This window comes from Blennius ocellaris (assembly GCF_963422515.1).
Source record: "Blennius ocellaris genome assembly, chromosome: 3".
In the NCBI taxonomy this organism is placed as follows: Eukaryota; Metazoa; Chordata; class Actinopteri; order Blenniiformes; family Blenniidae; genus Blennius; species Blennius ocellaris.
In genome coordinates, this window is record NC_137652.1 from 5,314,450 (window position 1) to 5,330,388 (window position 15,939).

General features: G+C 41.8%; 2 protein-coding genes across 5 annotated transcripts; both read right to left on the bottom strand.

The window, feature by feature from the left end:
* Positions 1-414: 414 nt before the first annotated feature.
* On the bottom strand, positions 415-7,135 carry LOC308149213 (perforin-1-like). Of its 4 annotated transcripts, none has more exons than XM_080520887.1 (11): positions 7,051-7,135; positions 6,090-6,167; positions 5,176-5,447; positions 5,014-5,093; positions 4,661-4,706; positions 3,052-3,185; positions 2,827-2,965; positions 2,646-2,726; positions 1,320-1,795; positions 1,134-1,227; positions 415-907 (listed from the first exon to the last, which is right to left on the bottom strand). In XM_080520887.1, exons 3-11 carry the CDS (start codon positions 5,443-5,445, stop codon positions 695-697), a joined length of 1,533 nt encoding a protein of 510 aa, XP_080377013.1. In that variant the 5' UTR covers positions 5,446-5,447; positions 6,090-6,167; positions 7,051-7,135; the 3' UTR covers positions 415-694. The 4 variants fall into 4 exon arrangements, with proteins under 4 accessions (XP_080377013.1, XP_080377014.1, XP_080377015.1 ...); XM_080520888.1 differs by having other exon boundaries at positions 5,176-5,462; XM_080520889.1 differs by having other exon boundaries at positions 6,127-6,167; positions 7,051-7,110.
* Positions 7,136-11,479: 4,344 nt separating this feature from the next.
* LOC308149291 (perforin-1-like) lies at positions 11,480-15,214 on the bottom strand (the record flags this gene model as incomplete). The annotated part of the gene is made up of 8 exons (XM_080520982.1): positions 11,480-11,692; positions 11,921-12,014; positions 12,103-12,578; positions 13,249-13,329; positions 13,416-13,554; positions 13,640-13,773; positions 14,788-14,862; positions 14,945-15,214. The coding sequence occupies 8 exons, from the start codon at positions 15,212-15,214 to the stop codon at positions 11,480-11,482; spliced, it is 1,482 nt and encodes a 493-aa protein (XP_080377108.1).
* Between the last annotated feature and the right edge of the window lie 725 nt (positions 15,215-15,939).

Consider the following 15,939-nt stretch of genomic DNA (forward strand, 5'->3'; position numbering starts at 1 on the left):
CACATCATTCTCTTTGCGTGGCGCCTCATCAGACGAAACTTGGCATTATTTAAACTCTGATAGAAGTCCGGGAGGGAGAGAAGCTAATGTTGACTCTACAGAGATCTTCCGGATCTTTGCATCAAGACATTTTGTCAAACTGGACCTCTGAACATTTTAATTGAATACCCCTGCTTTACGGTAATCAGATTAAAAAAAATGTTACAAAAACAGATCAAAACAAAACTCCCACACAAACACACTTGGGTAAAAGTCAGACTAATGATGTGGCTCTTCAATCGCAATCAGTAAAATGTCAACAAGACCCCAACCAAGAATCAGGTTTTCTGGTTTGGAATGGTGACTCGTGAAAAAAGGTTAAGCACAGTGATCAAAACAAATACATGAATAAAACAAGAAGCAGAGAAGACTGGATGAAACATAATATTCCTTTAATGTAGGCACAGTACAGGGGCCGCATGCTCAGTCCACTCCTCATCCCTTTTCTTGTCCCTGAATCAGGATCGTCACTGAATAAAAACATTGGAGCTTATGGAAAGCACAAACACATACCAGATGCGTCGTCATGCAGAGTGAAATTCATGCATTGCATACAAAAATAAAAGTTTGGCAAGAGATGGTCAGTGGGAATAAGCCCTGAATAGTGTATTACAGCCACAGCCAGAGACTGAAGATATAGCCCGAGAATACACATTTAGTTTGGAGATGGTTGATAACGGCTACAATAATCTCCAGTCAGGTGACTGTCACAGGTGAGCGTGTACTCGAACTCAAAGCCACTCAGCCCTAATTCGCAGGTCAAACGGTGTGTACCCTGGCGAGGGTCTGTTGTACATCTAATCAGAAGGTCGTCATGCCACACATCTTCATCCCAAACCTCTATCTTCAAACTCGGGTGAGTGTCCACCTTCATGAAAAAAACTCAAAATTAACCATTGAATTTAGCTTCAGACTATCATTGTAATAAATTGCCTGGGGAAACAGATAACATCATGCAGTCGTTGAACTGGTACTGCCATTGGTGAGTCAGCATGGTTTTCCTTGGTGGTATGATTCAGTTCTTCCAGATGAAGACAACCTGCTAAGACATTCACATTCACTTAAATATGACATTACTCAGGAGGTTTACTGACCTTTCCCAGATAATATTCAGCATTCCACCTAGGGTAGTTTGACGCGATCATGCTCGTTCTTCGATAGTCGGAGCCGTACCACATCTTAGCATAGCTATTGGAGAAGAAAATGAAAAGCAAAATATTGCTCACTGTTGTTTTTTTTTGTTAGATGGCTTTTCGGAGCTCAAGCACTGACTCCATCACCTTTCAGTCACGCCAACATGATCTCCTTTCAGATTCCAGGCTCGGGTTATGGTCACTGTCAGTCTCCCCCTCCAGGTCTCTTTAGGACAGGAGTTGCAGTACGGCCAAGAACATGGCTCTCTCATCGCCACAGCATTTTCCCGTAAGTATTGTTTTATGGCACTCTTCAACCCTGCTCTCTTTTTGTTGTTTGGCACCAAGTAAAACATTGGACGAAGGCCATACCACACAACATCGGGGTGAGTCTTCAGACTGTTCAACCAGTTTGTAAAGCCCGATGAATCATTACGAGTGAGTGAAAATGCCCCAGGCCAGCCATTCCCCCCTGCCACCTCTGTGTGGTGTTGATGAAGACCAGAGCCATATGATACAGAGAGGCCTTCGTTATTCAAGACTTTTTTGCAGGACTGTAGGCTACCAGATAGTTTCGCTTTTCCGAGACCAACAGAGATACCCAGTGATAAACAGGAGTGGACCTGGAACACAAAAAGAGGGGGTGAGATTCTCAGTATCAAGAGCAAAGGCACTCTACATACAGGTTATAGTGGAATGGTGTAAACAACCGTATTTACAGAAAGACTGTCTCATTAAAGTCTTCAAGGGTTCAGAGCATGCTATTTCAGTGGGGCAGAAGTAGAACTTACTATGCAGTATACACCAAATATGTACTGTCATTTAAGAAAAAAGCTCATGCACATGACTACAAAATGTTAGAGAACATTCAGAAGCCGCTGAATGAAATTGTTTGAAAACATTGGGAAATGTTTTTTTTGTCTTGATAATATATTTCTTCTTTTGAAGCTTCAGTCAAAAATTGTTATAATTTACACTATCAGTTATAAAATATCTAGAATTATCAGCCATATTATTAGTTAATAGATGTGTAGGGACTTCTTGCCTCATACGGCTCACTAAGTACCATTCACGTAGTGAGTTTGGGCACGGGGTACATTTATGTTGGGTTTTGGCAGTTTAGCTATCAATAATGATGAATAATGATCAAAGATACTTATTAATTGTGTTCTTGATAATTGAATCTGATCAAGACCAATTTAATCTGGTCTTTCCTTAGAAATAAACCAACTTTCTGTGGATTTGTTAGATCCCAACATATGTAAAAATTGAATCTCGATATTTATATTCAAGTGAGTAAGTTCAGATAAAGTTGTTTTTTTTGTTAGGATAAGTGACGTTAAGCTAAGTTATGCTAAACTAATGTAAGCTTAGCTCTGCTTACTGAAGTCTGAAACTTATTTTTGGTTTCTGTTTGTGTGCTGCTAAAATAAAAGAGAACTGTGTTGACTTTGTTGAGGCCCTTCGTTGTACCTCACTGGAGGAGAGTCCATTCAGAGTGGCCAAACAGATCCGTGCGGCGGTCACTCGCCTGAATTGCCCACCAAGGTAGACCTGAAATAAAGTTTGATGTTTATAGAGCTAAAGGGTTTTTATTTTTGTTTTGTTTTTTTAATTTGTGCATCAAGAAACACAACAATGTGTCTGTCCTAACCTGGCGGATGTAGTGTGTGCCGTAATTGTCGATGAGCTCTCTGTACTCGTCCTTGGACCAGGTGTTGTAGACGCTTGGCAGCCTGTCCAAGTCTTTAGTGAACTCTGAGCTGAGTGGGGGTCTAGTTGAGACACGGTATCTGCACACAAAGACCCAAATTAATAAACCATTCTAACTTCATTAAAAGCAAATCATACAAATGATGGAAGGAGGGTCACTACCTACCGATAATGGCTGCAGGTAACTCTGTGTGAGCTGAAGGTATGACGGTCCTCTTTGGACCTTTGTGATGCAAAGCTATACAGACGAGACCGTATTCCTCCCACATTCAGGCCGGCATATGGTATATTCAGCCCAGCCTGATGGAATAAATGAGAGATTATAACACATACCGGATGCTCTTAGACAATGTGTACAAAAATCAGTCTAATTGCTGAGTAAGCATATAAATAGCAAGGTGACAGCCCCGCATTTCGCTGCACTATGGATGCGCTGGCGCCACTATGTGCTCGGGACCCACCGATGCGGAGTGCATTGCTGCTGGGGACAGACAACTTCCTCGTCACTTAACTCTTGGGTGATTGAGGACACAACACACAAGTCCACAGTGCCTTTTCATAAGCTTTGTCTCCCCTGTGGTTTTCACATGGCAAGGCTTGGTTGGTAGAGCGGTCGTGTCCCAATCGGAAGGTTGCAGGTTCGATTCCTGTCTCTGCCTGTCTACATGCCGAAGTGTCCTCGGGCAAGACACTGAACCCTAAACTGTCTGGGTGAATGCAGTGTGAGAGGTTGGTGGTGGTCAGAGGGGCCGATGGTGCGGATTGGCAGCCTTGCTTCCGTCAGTCTGCTCCAGAACAGCTGTGGCTACAAATGCAGTTTACCACCATCGAGTATGGGATGAATGAATAAAGCATTTTTGAGTGTCCAGAAAAACCACAATATATAACCTATGCCTTATTCAGCAAATCTGTCTCCTTTGCCCCCTGACACTCGGCCATGGCTTGGGGGTTCCGTGGCCCATACGATGGTGCCATGCCACTCTTCTCTTGGCCTTCACCTTCACTTCTTCACCTCTGCAGTCACAGATCTCTCTGTGACTCCCCGTTTTTGTTCAGCAGTGACAATGTGCTGCCGATCACTTTTTTCAAATGAGGGATACCATTACTGCGACCACCAAATAATGTCATTTTCATTTTCATGATCAGTAGGTTTGTTTAGGATAAAGTATGCGTGAGGTTACTTTTCATTGACCATTCATGGCAGAATGTGGGTGAGTCAAGGGCGGGATATGAACTACGCAACCTTCCAGGTGGACTGTGATTCATAAAGGGAAAAGTGTGCAGGTGTGTGTAAGCACAGTTTTATAAAAACCTTTTTCAGCTTCCAGGTGCACGTACACCTTTAGTATGGACCCTACGCAATGTTTTATAGATCAGGCCCCATGTCTTTATAGACAACTACAAAACTAATCACGGATATTTCAGTATTCTAAAGTCAGTGCAAATTCACCTGATAATAAAAAAGATGAAATGAACAGCCGAAACGCAACAGAAGATTGCTACTTCCACTTAAAAACATTATCATGTTTAACTATGTAGAACTAGGATGCAATGTATAGCTTACTTCATAGAGGGTTAAAAGAGTGACTTGAATTATCAATTGGAACTGAATGAAATGACAGTAAATGCATGGAGAGAATCCACGAGTCAACATCAAGGTTATTTCCTAACTATTCACATATATCTGTACATCAGCCAAAATAGATACCAGTATTGAACATTATTAATAGCTAATGCTTGATTGTAATAGTCAAAGTATTTAAGACTGATCCAACCTTCCAGTCGTTACTGTCCTGTAAGGCATAGTTGTTCATGAGTGACCTGTGGGCACAAGATAAAGTCACTGTTAAATGTTACTCAAAAACTTTAAAAGCAATTTACTACTATTTCGAAGAGTAATGTAGAAGATTTAATTTACAATGAAATATAGATGGGGAATAGAAATGTTAAAGGTGCATTGGAAAATAATATTATACATCGTTATGGATAAAAACAGTGGTATCATCATTGTAAACTTTCATAAGTTTTAATTAAATGGGGTTGGAACTATGTAGACTTTTGTGCAAATGCTAGTCCAAATTTAAAGTTATGCATGAAAGTGAAAAATGATTGCATACTACTTCCTTACTTGACAGAGGTGTGCACACTGCCTACGATATCCGCGCTACATCTGGTGATTGCACGCCAATCTACTGCAGAGACTGGCAGCTGAAAATAAAGGCCAAACCATGAACCTTTATTCTGTGTGTGATTGTTTCTGTCACTGTCAATCAGTTGATGTATTATCTACTTTCTGCAGCTTGTAGCGTTGTAGAGGATTGGCGCAGAGAGTGCAGGTACGATTTGGGGTGAGGGAAGTCCTCACATCCACCATGTAGTGTCCTGTTCGCCGCAGATTGACCACATTGAAGCCCTCCCCCACCAGATTGTGGCCTGGTACGAAGGGAGTGGACTCACACTGGGAGAATTCCCCCACCCGACAGGGGAGGACAGGCGATTGGGACCACAGGAAGAGGAGCAGGCTCAGGTAGACAGCCGGCGGAGTTGTTATAGACAGCATGGCTGCAATGAAAGACACTAAAATGACAGAGATGGGAGAATATAGGAAGAGCTGAGATTGAACAATCAGAAAGCTGCTGGCCCTGACTGAAACACCACTGCACGCTACTGATTATCATGGACCATATTAAGGACATTACCTTTAAATGTTGGAAACAGCTTCCTTGTAGATCACAGATCATTTTTGTAGAAAAATGTTATTTCTCCCCACACCATGTTGTTGGGAGTCAAGTGTTTTCATGAATTTAGAGTTATATTGACATGAAAGGTGAATAAATCACGGTGCCTGTTAATATATGCCATTTAAGAGTCAGTGAGCAAATGTTGCTCTACATCTCAGTTCAGACTTGAAGAAAATGTTGATCAAATCATCCAAGACCACTTGTCTCCATAGTAACCAGCAGAGAGAAGCAAACCCTGAAAAGAAATTATGTCGATTGAAGCAATTGAATCAGGTCAACTGAAACACATCCATCAAGGGACATATGACCAAGTCCAGATGACTTTAATTAATTCCTTTGTGATGCTTCCTACCTGGATGAGTGAAAATACATATAGACATGTTTTGAGCTTATGGAAGCTCGACAACCGGACAAGCACAAAATAAGTTAGGTGAATTTAAAAACCTTATTTTTTAACGAATACCTCAACTCATCAGATGTTTTGGAGAGGAGTCCTGTACCTGGATCTGGATCAGTCGCACTTGTCCAAAAGTCCAAGGAGCTAAGAAAAGACAAGAGTTTTTTTTTTTATCTGTCCTACACAAGAAAATTCAGGAATGAAAGCAGGTCTATATATCACAAGGAAATAGGAAAACAAATGCATTTCAAATTTAAAGTGGTAAAGTATTTGTCATATTTACAAGACACAATATTTGATCAGGTTGGACGAGTGACTTTGAAATGTTTTATTGAAGCTGGTGTTCTGGCAATGAAGGAGGAGATTAGGAATGCTGTGCATGATGGATTTCAGTTTTGGTAAGAGCTTCTTTAAATCCACACCGTCATGATCAACTTGCCCCTGTGTGTCCCGGAGAAGCACCAGTGGATCACTGTGTAAAACGTAGCTGATGCTATCAAATTGTGTAAGATTGTGTGTAACAGGCCCTGGTGATAGAGTCTGTTTAACAGATTAGTTTGTCCTGTAAAAATCAGGAAAAAGTGTATAAGGCAGTTAACAGGTTCTGTTTCTTTCCCTTGCCATTGTGTCAGATTCACACATCTTTCTTCAAACACAAAGCTTTGCAATAATAATTGAAATAAGGGTACCCATAAAAATGCTGGTAAAGTTCAACAAAGGACACTGTACACACACAATAAATACACAATAACATGAACTATAGTAAACTTTACATATATCTAGGCATGTCAAGGGCGCCTACAATGATGACAAAAAGTCAATGGAACACCGAAATAAAGTACAGCAGTCATATTTTGCTTGAAGTGGCCTGCAAAGCTAATACTCATTAGCATATAACAACACTGGCATTACAGTAAAAAAAATACACATTCTTGCACCAGAACTGCTCTAATTTCAACATTTATCATGACACAACAAAGTATAAAAGTGGTTTGGGCATCATTTGTGCTTTGTGACGTGGACTTACCTGTAGAAATCAGGAAAAAAAAAAGTTTGAGACGGACAACAGGTTACTTTCTCTTTCCTTCCTTCCTCCAGTCAGAAGATGTGTTATTTAACACACTACACCATCTTGTCATCAGGAGCCTTAAAAACACTATGCTGTCCCCAGGAGCCCCCTATTGGCGGAATTTGAAAATGACCTTTACAAACATGTTCAAATTAAAAATGCTCCCACTTACGGGTATTTACAATTTCCAACACAATATAATCAATATAAATCACAAAAATGTGACATCTCTGTGTAGCACACGCTCCCTGACAAAAATGAAATTGGCTCCTGACATCCAATATCAACCCTTTTCCTCCCTAAAACTTAAATACCTGACGATTAATGCAGGAGGGGTGTGATGTATGTGTAAGGTGCATGTGTGTATGGAATGTAAGGTGCAAAACCTGTGGCTGGTGGTATGTATTGCAACACCATTCAGGCAGAGACGTATCGTGAGGTAAGAGTGGAAACTGTGTTGAAATGATGGTTCACCGAACATTTGATATGTAAGTATTTGCTTTGGCTTCCTCACTCTGCCTGACCTTCTAACCTCATCTGTGAGGTCTACTTCAGGTACTTGTGGAATCATTTAATTATTTCCAGGAATGCAAGGTTCATCAGATGGACTGGGTTACTGGCTGGCCGATTTGGGGTTTCATGTCTTTCATACCTGATGGGTACTCCATCTTGTATAGATATTTGAACATGACTGTTTGTGTGTGGCCTGAATTTGTGGGATCCCTGACTGGATTTGTTCGGATTGCGGTAGGTATGTTGTGCTCTCTTCCAGGTTCCCCGTCTGTTTCATGAACTCAGTCGGTGTTCTCCTGTGCTTTCCTCAGAATCAGAGTCGTTTGGTATCACCTAACGTTTCCGTCACAGTGTCTGGTGTGTTTGGTTTATCCCTTAGGTACAGGTTCAGGTCTGTCAGGTGGAGCTTTGACTGGTAGGTCATTAACAAGCAGCAGTAAGATTCAATGGAGGGCTCTTGTCGTCTGTCTGTCTCCTGTCTCCTGATGTACATACCATGTGAATTCATGACACGTACAGTCATAGGCATGGAGAGTGTTTTGTGGGTTTTTTTATGGTCACTCCAGCATTCATTTTGCTTTTCACCAAGGGTCCTAATAATCTGCAATAGAGTCCTATTGAACCTTTCTGCTGGATTGCCTTGGGGATGGAACTATGTTGTCCTTGAATGTCTCATTCCAGCTTTTTCGCACAGCATTCTCAAGAGGTCATTCTGAAACTCATGACCCGAGTCATGATGTAATCTTCCTGGGTATCCAAAACTCTGAATGAGGTCACCAAAGATGCATTCAGCTGCTGTCTTTCTATTTTGGTTTTTGGTCAGATATGCCTCAGCAAATCTAATGAAATGATCCATAACGACCAGAATGCATTCAGGTCCAACTTGGCTGGGCTCAAGGTGGAGGAAACCTATGCAAATGAGGTTCAGTGGTGAGTTTGAAGTAGTTGTGCCCATTGGAGCACAGACATGCACTGGAGGTTTCTTTTGTTTGATACATTTCGGGTTACATTGTCTTCAACTTCCTGTTTCATGTAGGACCAATAAAACCTCTCCCTGATCATAGACAGCACTCTTTCAACACCAATATGTCCCATGTTGTTGTGGAGATGTTTTAACACCATGGGCTTGTACCTGGCTGGGAGGACAAGTTGTCTGTCACGTGTTCGTCTGTACAACAGTACATTGTCAATGTACAATTTACTCCAGTCACGTAAACGTTTCTTATCTGCTCAACCAACTGTTCGTTGTGTGTCACTGGTCATGACTGCATTTGTTTCTTTTAGGTTGAGAAGCTCACCGACTGACTCATCTTTGCTCTGAGCTTTGACGAACTCTTCCCTGCTGATGGTCTGAAGTGGTGCTGAAGGTTCTTGGTCAGTACTTGAAGTGAGAGTAAGGGCAGCAATCCAAGCGATGTCTTATTCCTGCGCCACTAAAGATCCATTCTATACGGCTGGCACACTTTCTTGTGACAGTTCTGTGCACGCTGTAACATACTTGCCGATGTCGAGAGACAGACATGACGATGAATGGGAATCTGTGTTTGCTTTTCCAGGTCTGTATTTTACTTTGAATCAAAAGTCAGAAAACCCTCTAACCCAGTGGTGACCCACAGCCATCAGCTTGGCAGTACTCATGATGTGTGTGAATGGGTTGTTGTCAGTATAGATGATGAAGTGTGGAGCATGGTAGAGATATTCTCTAAACCTTTCACGCACTGCCCATTTATGTGCCAAAAACTCCAATTGCCCACTGTGCAGACAATAGTGTTGGGCCCGGAATCCATGCTCTCCTTCAAGCAGTTCTCCCCCAAAAGAACAGGCTGCAAGAACAATGGGAAGGTAAGAAAACAGCATGAGGGGAGGACAGCGACCTGAGGGCCGCAAGCCCCAGGTTGGAAAAGGCCTATCATTGGTCAAACCCAACCTGGGCACAGCAGGTGTCCGAAACGCAAACTTGGTCAAACTGCCTTGCAACCAACTGCCCCCCCCGTTTCTCAAACTTGGTCTCCAAGCAGAGAGCACACCTCTGCATCACTGGGAGATCAAGAGAGCACAAAGTGGATCACATGAACCACACTAAAGTTCAGCCCGCTAGCGAGGAGAACACACCGTTTGGACTATCCTTGTTCTCTTTTCCCTTTTTCTTTTGTGGATCCTGGGAGCCAGACATGAAGCAATTTTAATGCGAATAACCAACCATAAATCCCAACAATAGTTTTTTTCTCAACTGAGGCTAATGTTCTGGAGCCAAAACTAAACATATTCATGACGTCTCTCTGTTTCCTGGTTTGACTCACTCAGACGCGTGCGATCCTGATAAGCATTAACACAAAGCAGGTTATCAACTGGCTACTTCAACCCGGTGTTTTCCCTTCAGGATGAGCGCGTGTTCACAAGAAAGGGGCGGAGTTTGAGGCATCGGACCAATCACACATGCGGAGACACCCTGCAGAAGGAGCAGTTATTCCCTGAGAATATGAAAAAATTCAAACACATCCACCAGGCTAATGCTGCAGCCAAAGCCAGACTATTCCTGTCTTGTTAGTGTGGGACTCATGGGATTATAAGATGTTAATTCATCGGACAATATAAACGGACTGCACGGCACTGTGATCACTCAATTTTACTTGATTACACCAGGAAGGTGTCGGGCAGAAGTTTGTCACTGCTCTTCTTTTAGTTTACATTTCCATCCAGTTTGTTTTGAAGTTGACTGAAAAAAGATGGATTTAGACAAAATTAGATGGTGACAAGTAGTGATGGCCATTGAGCAACTCATCCGCTATTTGTACGGCTGGACGGCTCGTTGCTGCACGTCAAACATTATATATATTTTTTTTCCAGCGCTATGACATAGGGGAAGTAAACAGCTTTGGCACAAAAACGAAGCAGAAATGAAAAAGATTACAGGAAAACATGCAGCATGTGGTCTTTTTATATGAAGGACTAAACAAGCTAAACTTAAATAAATGCCACTAAATAATTACCTAAATGTGTCAATTAATTGAATTTGGAATTAAATACATAAATGTGGCATTAAATGTGCTATTATTCATTAAAATACAAACTCATTTTGATTAATTCATGGTTAGGTCCAGTCTGAAATTGCATTGTGGGTGAAATGCACTTTATATATGCAGTGATAGATTTGCGAGAGACAGAAAGTGGGAGTAAGTCAAGTAGAGAGGAATAATATTACAGAACTCCAGACTGGTTACACAATGTCATTGAACCTTTGAGAAAAACATAGAATGTAAATGTATTTTCGGGATTAAAATCGCCATAAAGGTCACACAAATTCAGCCAGTAGGAATGTATGAAACTTTATTTCAAAAGCACCTTTCAAGAGCATGAATGTTACAAAACACTTTACAGTAATCAGATAAAAATGGTACAAAAACAAATCAAAACAAAAATCCCAGTCATATACACTTAGATGAAAGTAAGATTAATGATGTGGGTCTTTAATTGTTTTCAGTAAAATGTCAACAAAACTACAAAAGACAATCAGGTTTTCTGGCTTAGAATAGTGACTCATGGAATAAAAGTGAACATGATTAAAACATGTCAAATAAAAGAAGAAGCAGAGGGGACAGGATGTGACATAATCTATTTTTTAAAACAGAAACACCACAGGGCTCAGTCCACTCCTCTTCCTTTTTCTAGTCCCTGAATCAGAAAAGTAACTAAATAGGAACATTGGAACTTATGGAAAGCACAACCACATAACAGGCTCGTCATCCTGCTCGGTGAAATTTGCGCATTGCATGCAAGAATAGAATATTTACAAGAGATGGACAGTGGGAATAAGTCCAGCAGTGTGTATTACAGTCAGAACTTCGGACCTAACATAAATGTTTAGAATACACGTTTAGTTTGGAGATGGTTTATATTGGTCACATTTATCTCCAGTCAGGTGACTGTCACAGGTGAGAGTGTACCGGAACTCAAAGCCACCCCTCCTCGCTGGGCAGTGGAAAAGGTGTGTCCCCTGGTGAAGGCTTTTTGTGCATGAACCCAGACGGTCGTCATGCCACACATCTTCATCCCAAGCTTCTACCTTCAAAGTCAGGTGAGTGTCCACCTTCATGATAAAAGAACAAAATGAACAACTGAACGTCACTTCAAACCATCATTGTAATAAATTGCCGGGGAAACAGATATCTTTAAACTGGCATTGTTGTTGGTATAACGATATTCACTGAATTATATTGTATGAGAATCAGGATGGTTGTCCTTGTTGGGATGATTCAGTTCAGTGTTAGAAAATGTACAGTCAAAGAGTACATTACTCAGGAGGAGGTTTACTGACCATTCCCAGATTAAAACGAGCATTCCAGTGAGGGTCGTTTGACCGGATCATGCGAGTTCGTCGATAGTGGGGGCCGCACCACATCCGAGCATAGCTATTAGGGAAGAAAATGAAAAGAAATATATTAATTACTATTGGGTTTGTTTTATGAAACTTCAGAGCTCAAGCACCGACTCCATCACCTCTCAGTCCTGCCAACAAGATCTCCTCTCAGATTCCAGCCTCGGACTATGGTGACCGTCAGTGTCCCTCTCCCGGCACGTCGGGGACAGCAGTTCGGCGGAGAACAAGGTCGCTCTCCAGGCAACGCCAGAGCATTGTCCAGTAAGTATTCTTCTATGGCGGCCTTCATCCCTGCCCTCTTTGTCCCATTGTGCACCAAGTAAAACATTGGACGAAGGGCATACCGCACAACATCGGGGTGTTCCTTCAGACTGTTCAACCAGTTTGTAAAGCCCAATGAATCATTTTTAGTTAGTGAAAATTCCCCAAACCAGCCATTCCCCCCTGCCACCTCTGTGTGGTGTTGATGAAGACTGGAGCCATATGATACAGAGAGACCCTGATTTTTCAGGACTTTGTTGCAGGCCTGCATGTTACCAGATAGTTTCGCTTTTCCGAGACCAACAGAGATACCCAGTAATAAACAGGAGTGGACCTGGAACACAAAAAGAGGGGGTGAGAGTCTCAGTATCAAGAGCAAAAGCACTCTACATACAGGTTATAGTGGCATGATGTAAACAACTGTATTTACAGAAAGACTGTCTCATTAAAATCTTCAAGGGTTCAGGCCATGCTATTTCAGTGGGGCAGAAGTAGAACTTACTGTGCAGTATACACCAAATATGTACTGTCATTTAAGAAAAAAAAACTCATGCATGCGATTACATATCATTATTGAAAATTCAGAAGCCACTGAATCAAATCATTTAAAAACAATGGGAAATGTGGTTTTGCCTCGAGAATATATTTATGGTATGTTTGGTGGAGTGGTTGTCTCCAAACCGGGAGGTTGCAGGTTCAAGTCCCATCTCCACCTAGTCACATGCCAAAGTGTCGTGAGCAAGACACTGAATCTCAAATTGCTCCCAATTGAGTGACAATGCCTTGCATTGCAGCAGGGAACTGCTCATGCAGCTGAAAAGTGCAATATAAATCAAGTCCATTTTATTAGGTTGGACTAAGTGAAGTCAAGCTAAGTTATGATAAACTGAGTTAAGCTGAGCTCTGCCTACTGAAGTCAAACTGAAATTTTGTGTTGGTTTGTTTGCTGCTAAAACAAAAGAAATGAGAGAACTGTGTTGACTTTGTTGAGTCCCTTCGTGTACCTCACTGGAGGAGAGTCCATTCAGAGTGGACAAACAGGTCCGTGCGGCGGTCACTCGCCTGAGTCGCCCACCAAGGTAAACCTGAAATATAGTTTGATGTTAACAGAGGAAAAGTGTTGTTTTTTTTATTTGTGACTCACTCATGAAACTTAACATGATGTCCTAACCTGGCGGATGTAATGTGTGCCGTAAATTTTGATGAGCTCTCTGTACTGGTCCTTGGATGAGGTGTTGTAGAAGCTTGGCAGCCTGTCCAGGTCTTTACTGAACTCTGAGCTGAGTGGGGGTCTAGTTGAAACACGGTATCTGCACACAAAGACCAAAATAATAAATCATCCAAACTTCGTTCAAAGCAAATCATACAAATGATGGAAGGAGGGTCACTACCTACCCATAATGGGTGCAGGTAACTCTGTGTGAGCTGAAGGTATGACGGTCCTCGTCAGTCCTTTGTGATGCAAACCTATACAGACTAGACTGTGTTCCTCCCACAGTCAGACCGGCAGATGGTAAATTCAGCCCAACCTGATGGAATAAATGAGAGATTATAACACATACTGGATGCTAGGCCCCTTTAGCACCCCCTTGAGTCAACACTATACCTAAAAAGTATTGATACAGTACAGCATTTATTGCAAATTAATCTGATAATAAAACTATATAACAAACAACCAAACGCAACAAAAGTTTGCTTTTTTACATGAAACATCATGTCAAGGGGTCAAGAACTGTGAAGCAATACAAATCGTACTTAGTCATGGGTTAAAAGGATGGATTGAATCATAGATTGGAGGTGAATGAAATTACAGTAATGACATATGGGGAGAGCCCACGAGTCAACATCAAAGTTATTTACTCATGATTCTAAAAAAAGATATCTGTATTGAAAATTATTCATCGCTTATATTTGATTGTAACAGTCAACCATATTTGAGACAGCTCCTACCGTCCAGTCGTTGCTATCCTGGGATGTGTAGGTGTTCAACAGTGACCTGTCGGTACAATTAAATGTTACTCAGTGAGTTCAAATGTCATTTCCTACCATTCTAAAGAGGCGGTCAAAGATTTATTTACAATCAAATAAACATGGAGAATGGAAATGTTAAATGTGCATTAGTGACAATATTGTAAACGGCTGTGGCTCGGTGAGTAGAGTGTTTGTCTCCCAATTGGAAGGTGAAAGGTTCAATTCCCATTGCTGCCTGTCCACATTTCAGAGTTTGCTTGAGAAAGACACTAAACCCAGAAAGGCATCCAATGATGAAATGAATTAGCTGTCTTGTACGGCAGCTGCCTCCACTGGTGTTTGTGTGAGTAAGTACATTTGACTAACATACACAGCACTTTAAGAGCTGCTCAAGCAGTTGAAAAGTACTATATAACCACTAAATAAGGTTAGCTTAAAGGTGGTTGTGACTATATTCAGACTTTTGTAGAGCTTGGACTTTTGCTAGTCCAAACTACACTTTAGATAAGTTATGCATGAAACACAAAAATTAATGAAAACATTTTTTTAGATGCAGAACTTCCATACCTGACAGAGGTGTGTGCACTGTCATAGATATTGGTGCGACATTTGGTCATTGCACGCCAATCTTCTACAGAGACTGGCAGCTGAAAATAAAGGCCAACCCATGAACCTTTAATCTGTGTGTGATTGTTTCTGTCACTGTCAATCAGTTGATGTATTATTTACTTTCTGCAGCTGGTGTCCTTGTAGAGGATTGGAGCAGAGAGTGCAGGTACGATTTGGGGTGAGGGAAGTCTTCACGTCCACCATGTAGGATCCGGTTCGCCGCAGAGTGAGCACATTGAAGCCCTCCCCCACCAGATTGTGGCCTGGTACGAAGGGAGTGGACTCACACTGGGAGAATTCCCCCACCTGACAGCTGAGGACAGGCGATTGGGACCACAGGAAAAGGAGCAGGCTCAGGCAGACAGCCGGCGGCGTTGTTATAGACAGCATGGCTGCAATGAAAGACACTAAAATGACAGAGACGGGAGAAAGAGGAGGGAAGTGTGAGGGGACTGTGTAACAGGTAACACTAGTACAGACCATGTCATTTTGAAAGTATTGCTAGAACTGCAGGAGTGAACAGGTAAACAGAACCAGCTAACAGCCGGGGTCCAGAGCCTCACTGACAGAACACATGTCACCGTATGAGTGGAGGGAAGTTACACGCCTCTTCTGGTATCTGTATTTAAATGTCTCATGCTGGAGTGTGAATGTGAGTCTATTCAAGCCTAATGTGGCAGAAAGAGGACTGCACCGCATCTGGCCCACTAAAACTTAAATGCTATTGGTTGCAGTCTTGCTGCGATTATTATGGCAGCAACATATCAGCGGTCAGGTAAACTAAATAACTGAACTTGTCTCACACTGGTCTAATTTCAGCTCACGTCTTCTATTAGTTGGTGAAGAAACCAACGCATGGTGAATTCTGGAGGCTCAACACCATCACCTTTGCACAAGAGTGGCAATATGTTGAACATTTCACCAACATTTTCTTTGTATTGAAAAACACTTTTACATTTCTGACATAAAGTCACGCAGATACGAGTTTTGAAAAGATTCTGTACCACCAAATCCCTCGTCCCTCTGCTGCAAGTGACTTAAGATTTACAGTACGTCAGTAAAACCATCTCAATAGAGAAATTATTTCATCAATTCACTCGTACATATTCAAAAAG

Coding starts and splice junctions, on each gene's coding strand:
- LOC308149213 (XM_080520887.1), bottom strand. CDS start 5,445: ATGCTGTCTATAACAACTCCGCCGGCTGTCTACCTGAGCCTGCTCCTC. Junction 4,707..5,013: donor AGTGTGCACACCTCTGTCAA/GTAAGGAAGTAG, acceptor TTGTGCCCACAG/GTCACTCATGAACAACTATG. Junction 3,186..4,660: donor AGGACAGTAACGACTGGAAG/GTTGGATCAGTC, acceptor TTATTCCATCAG/GCTGGGCTGAATATACCATA.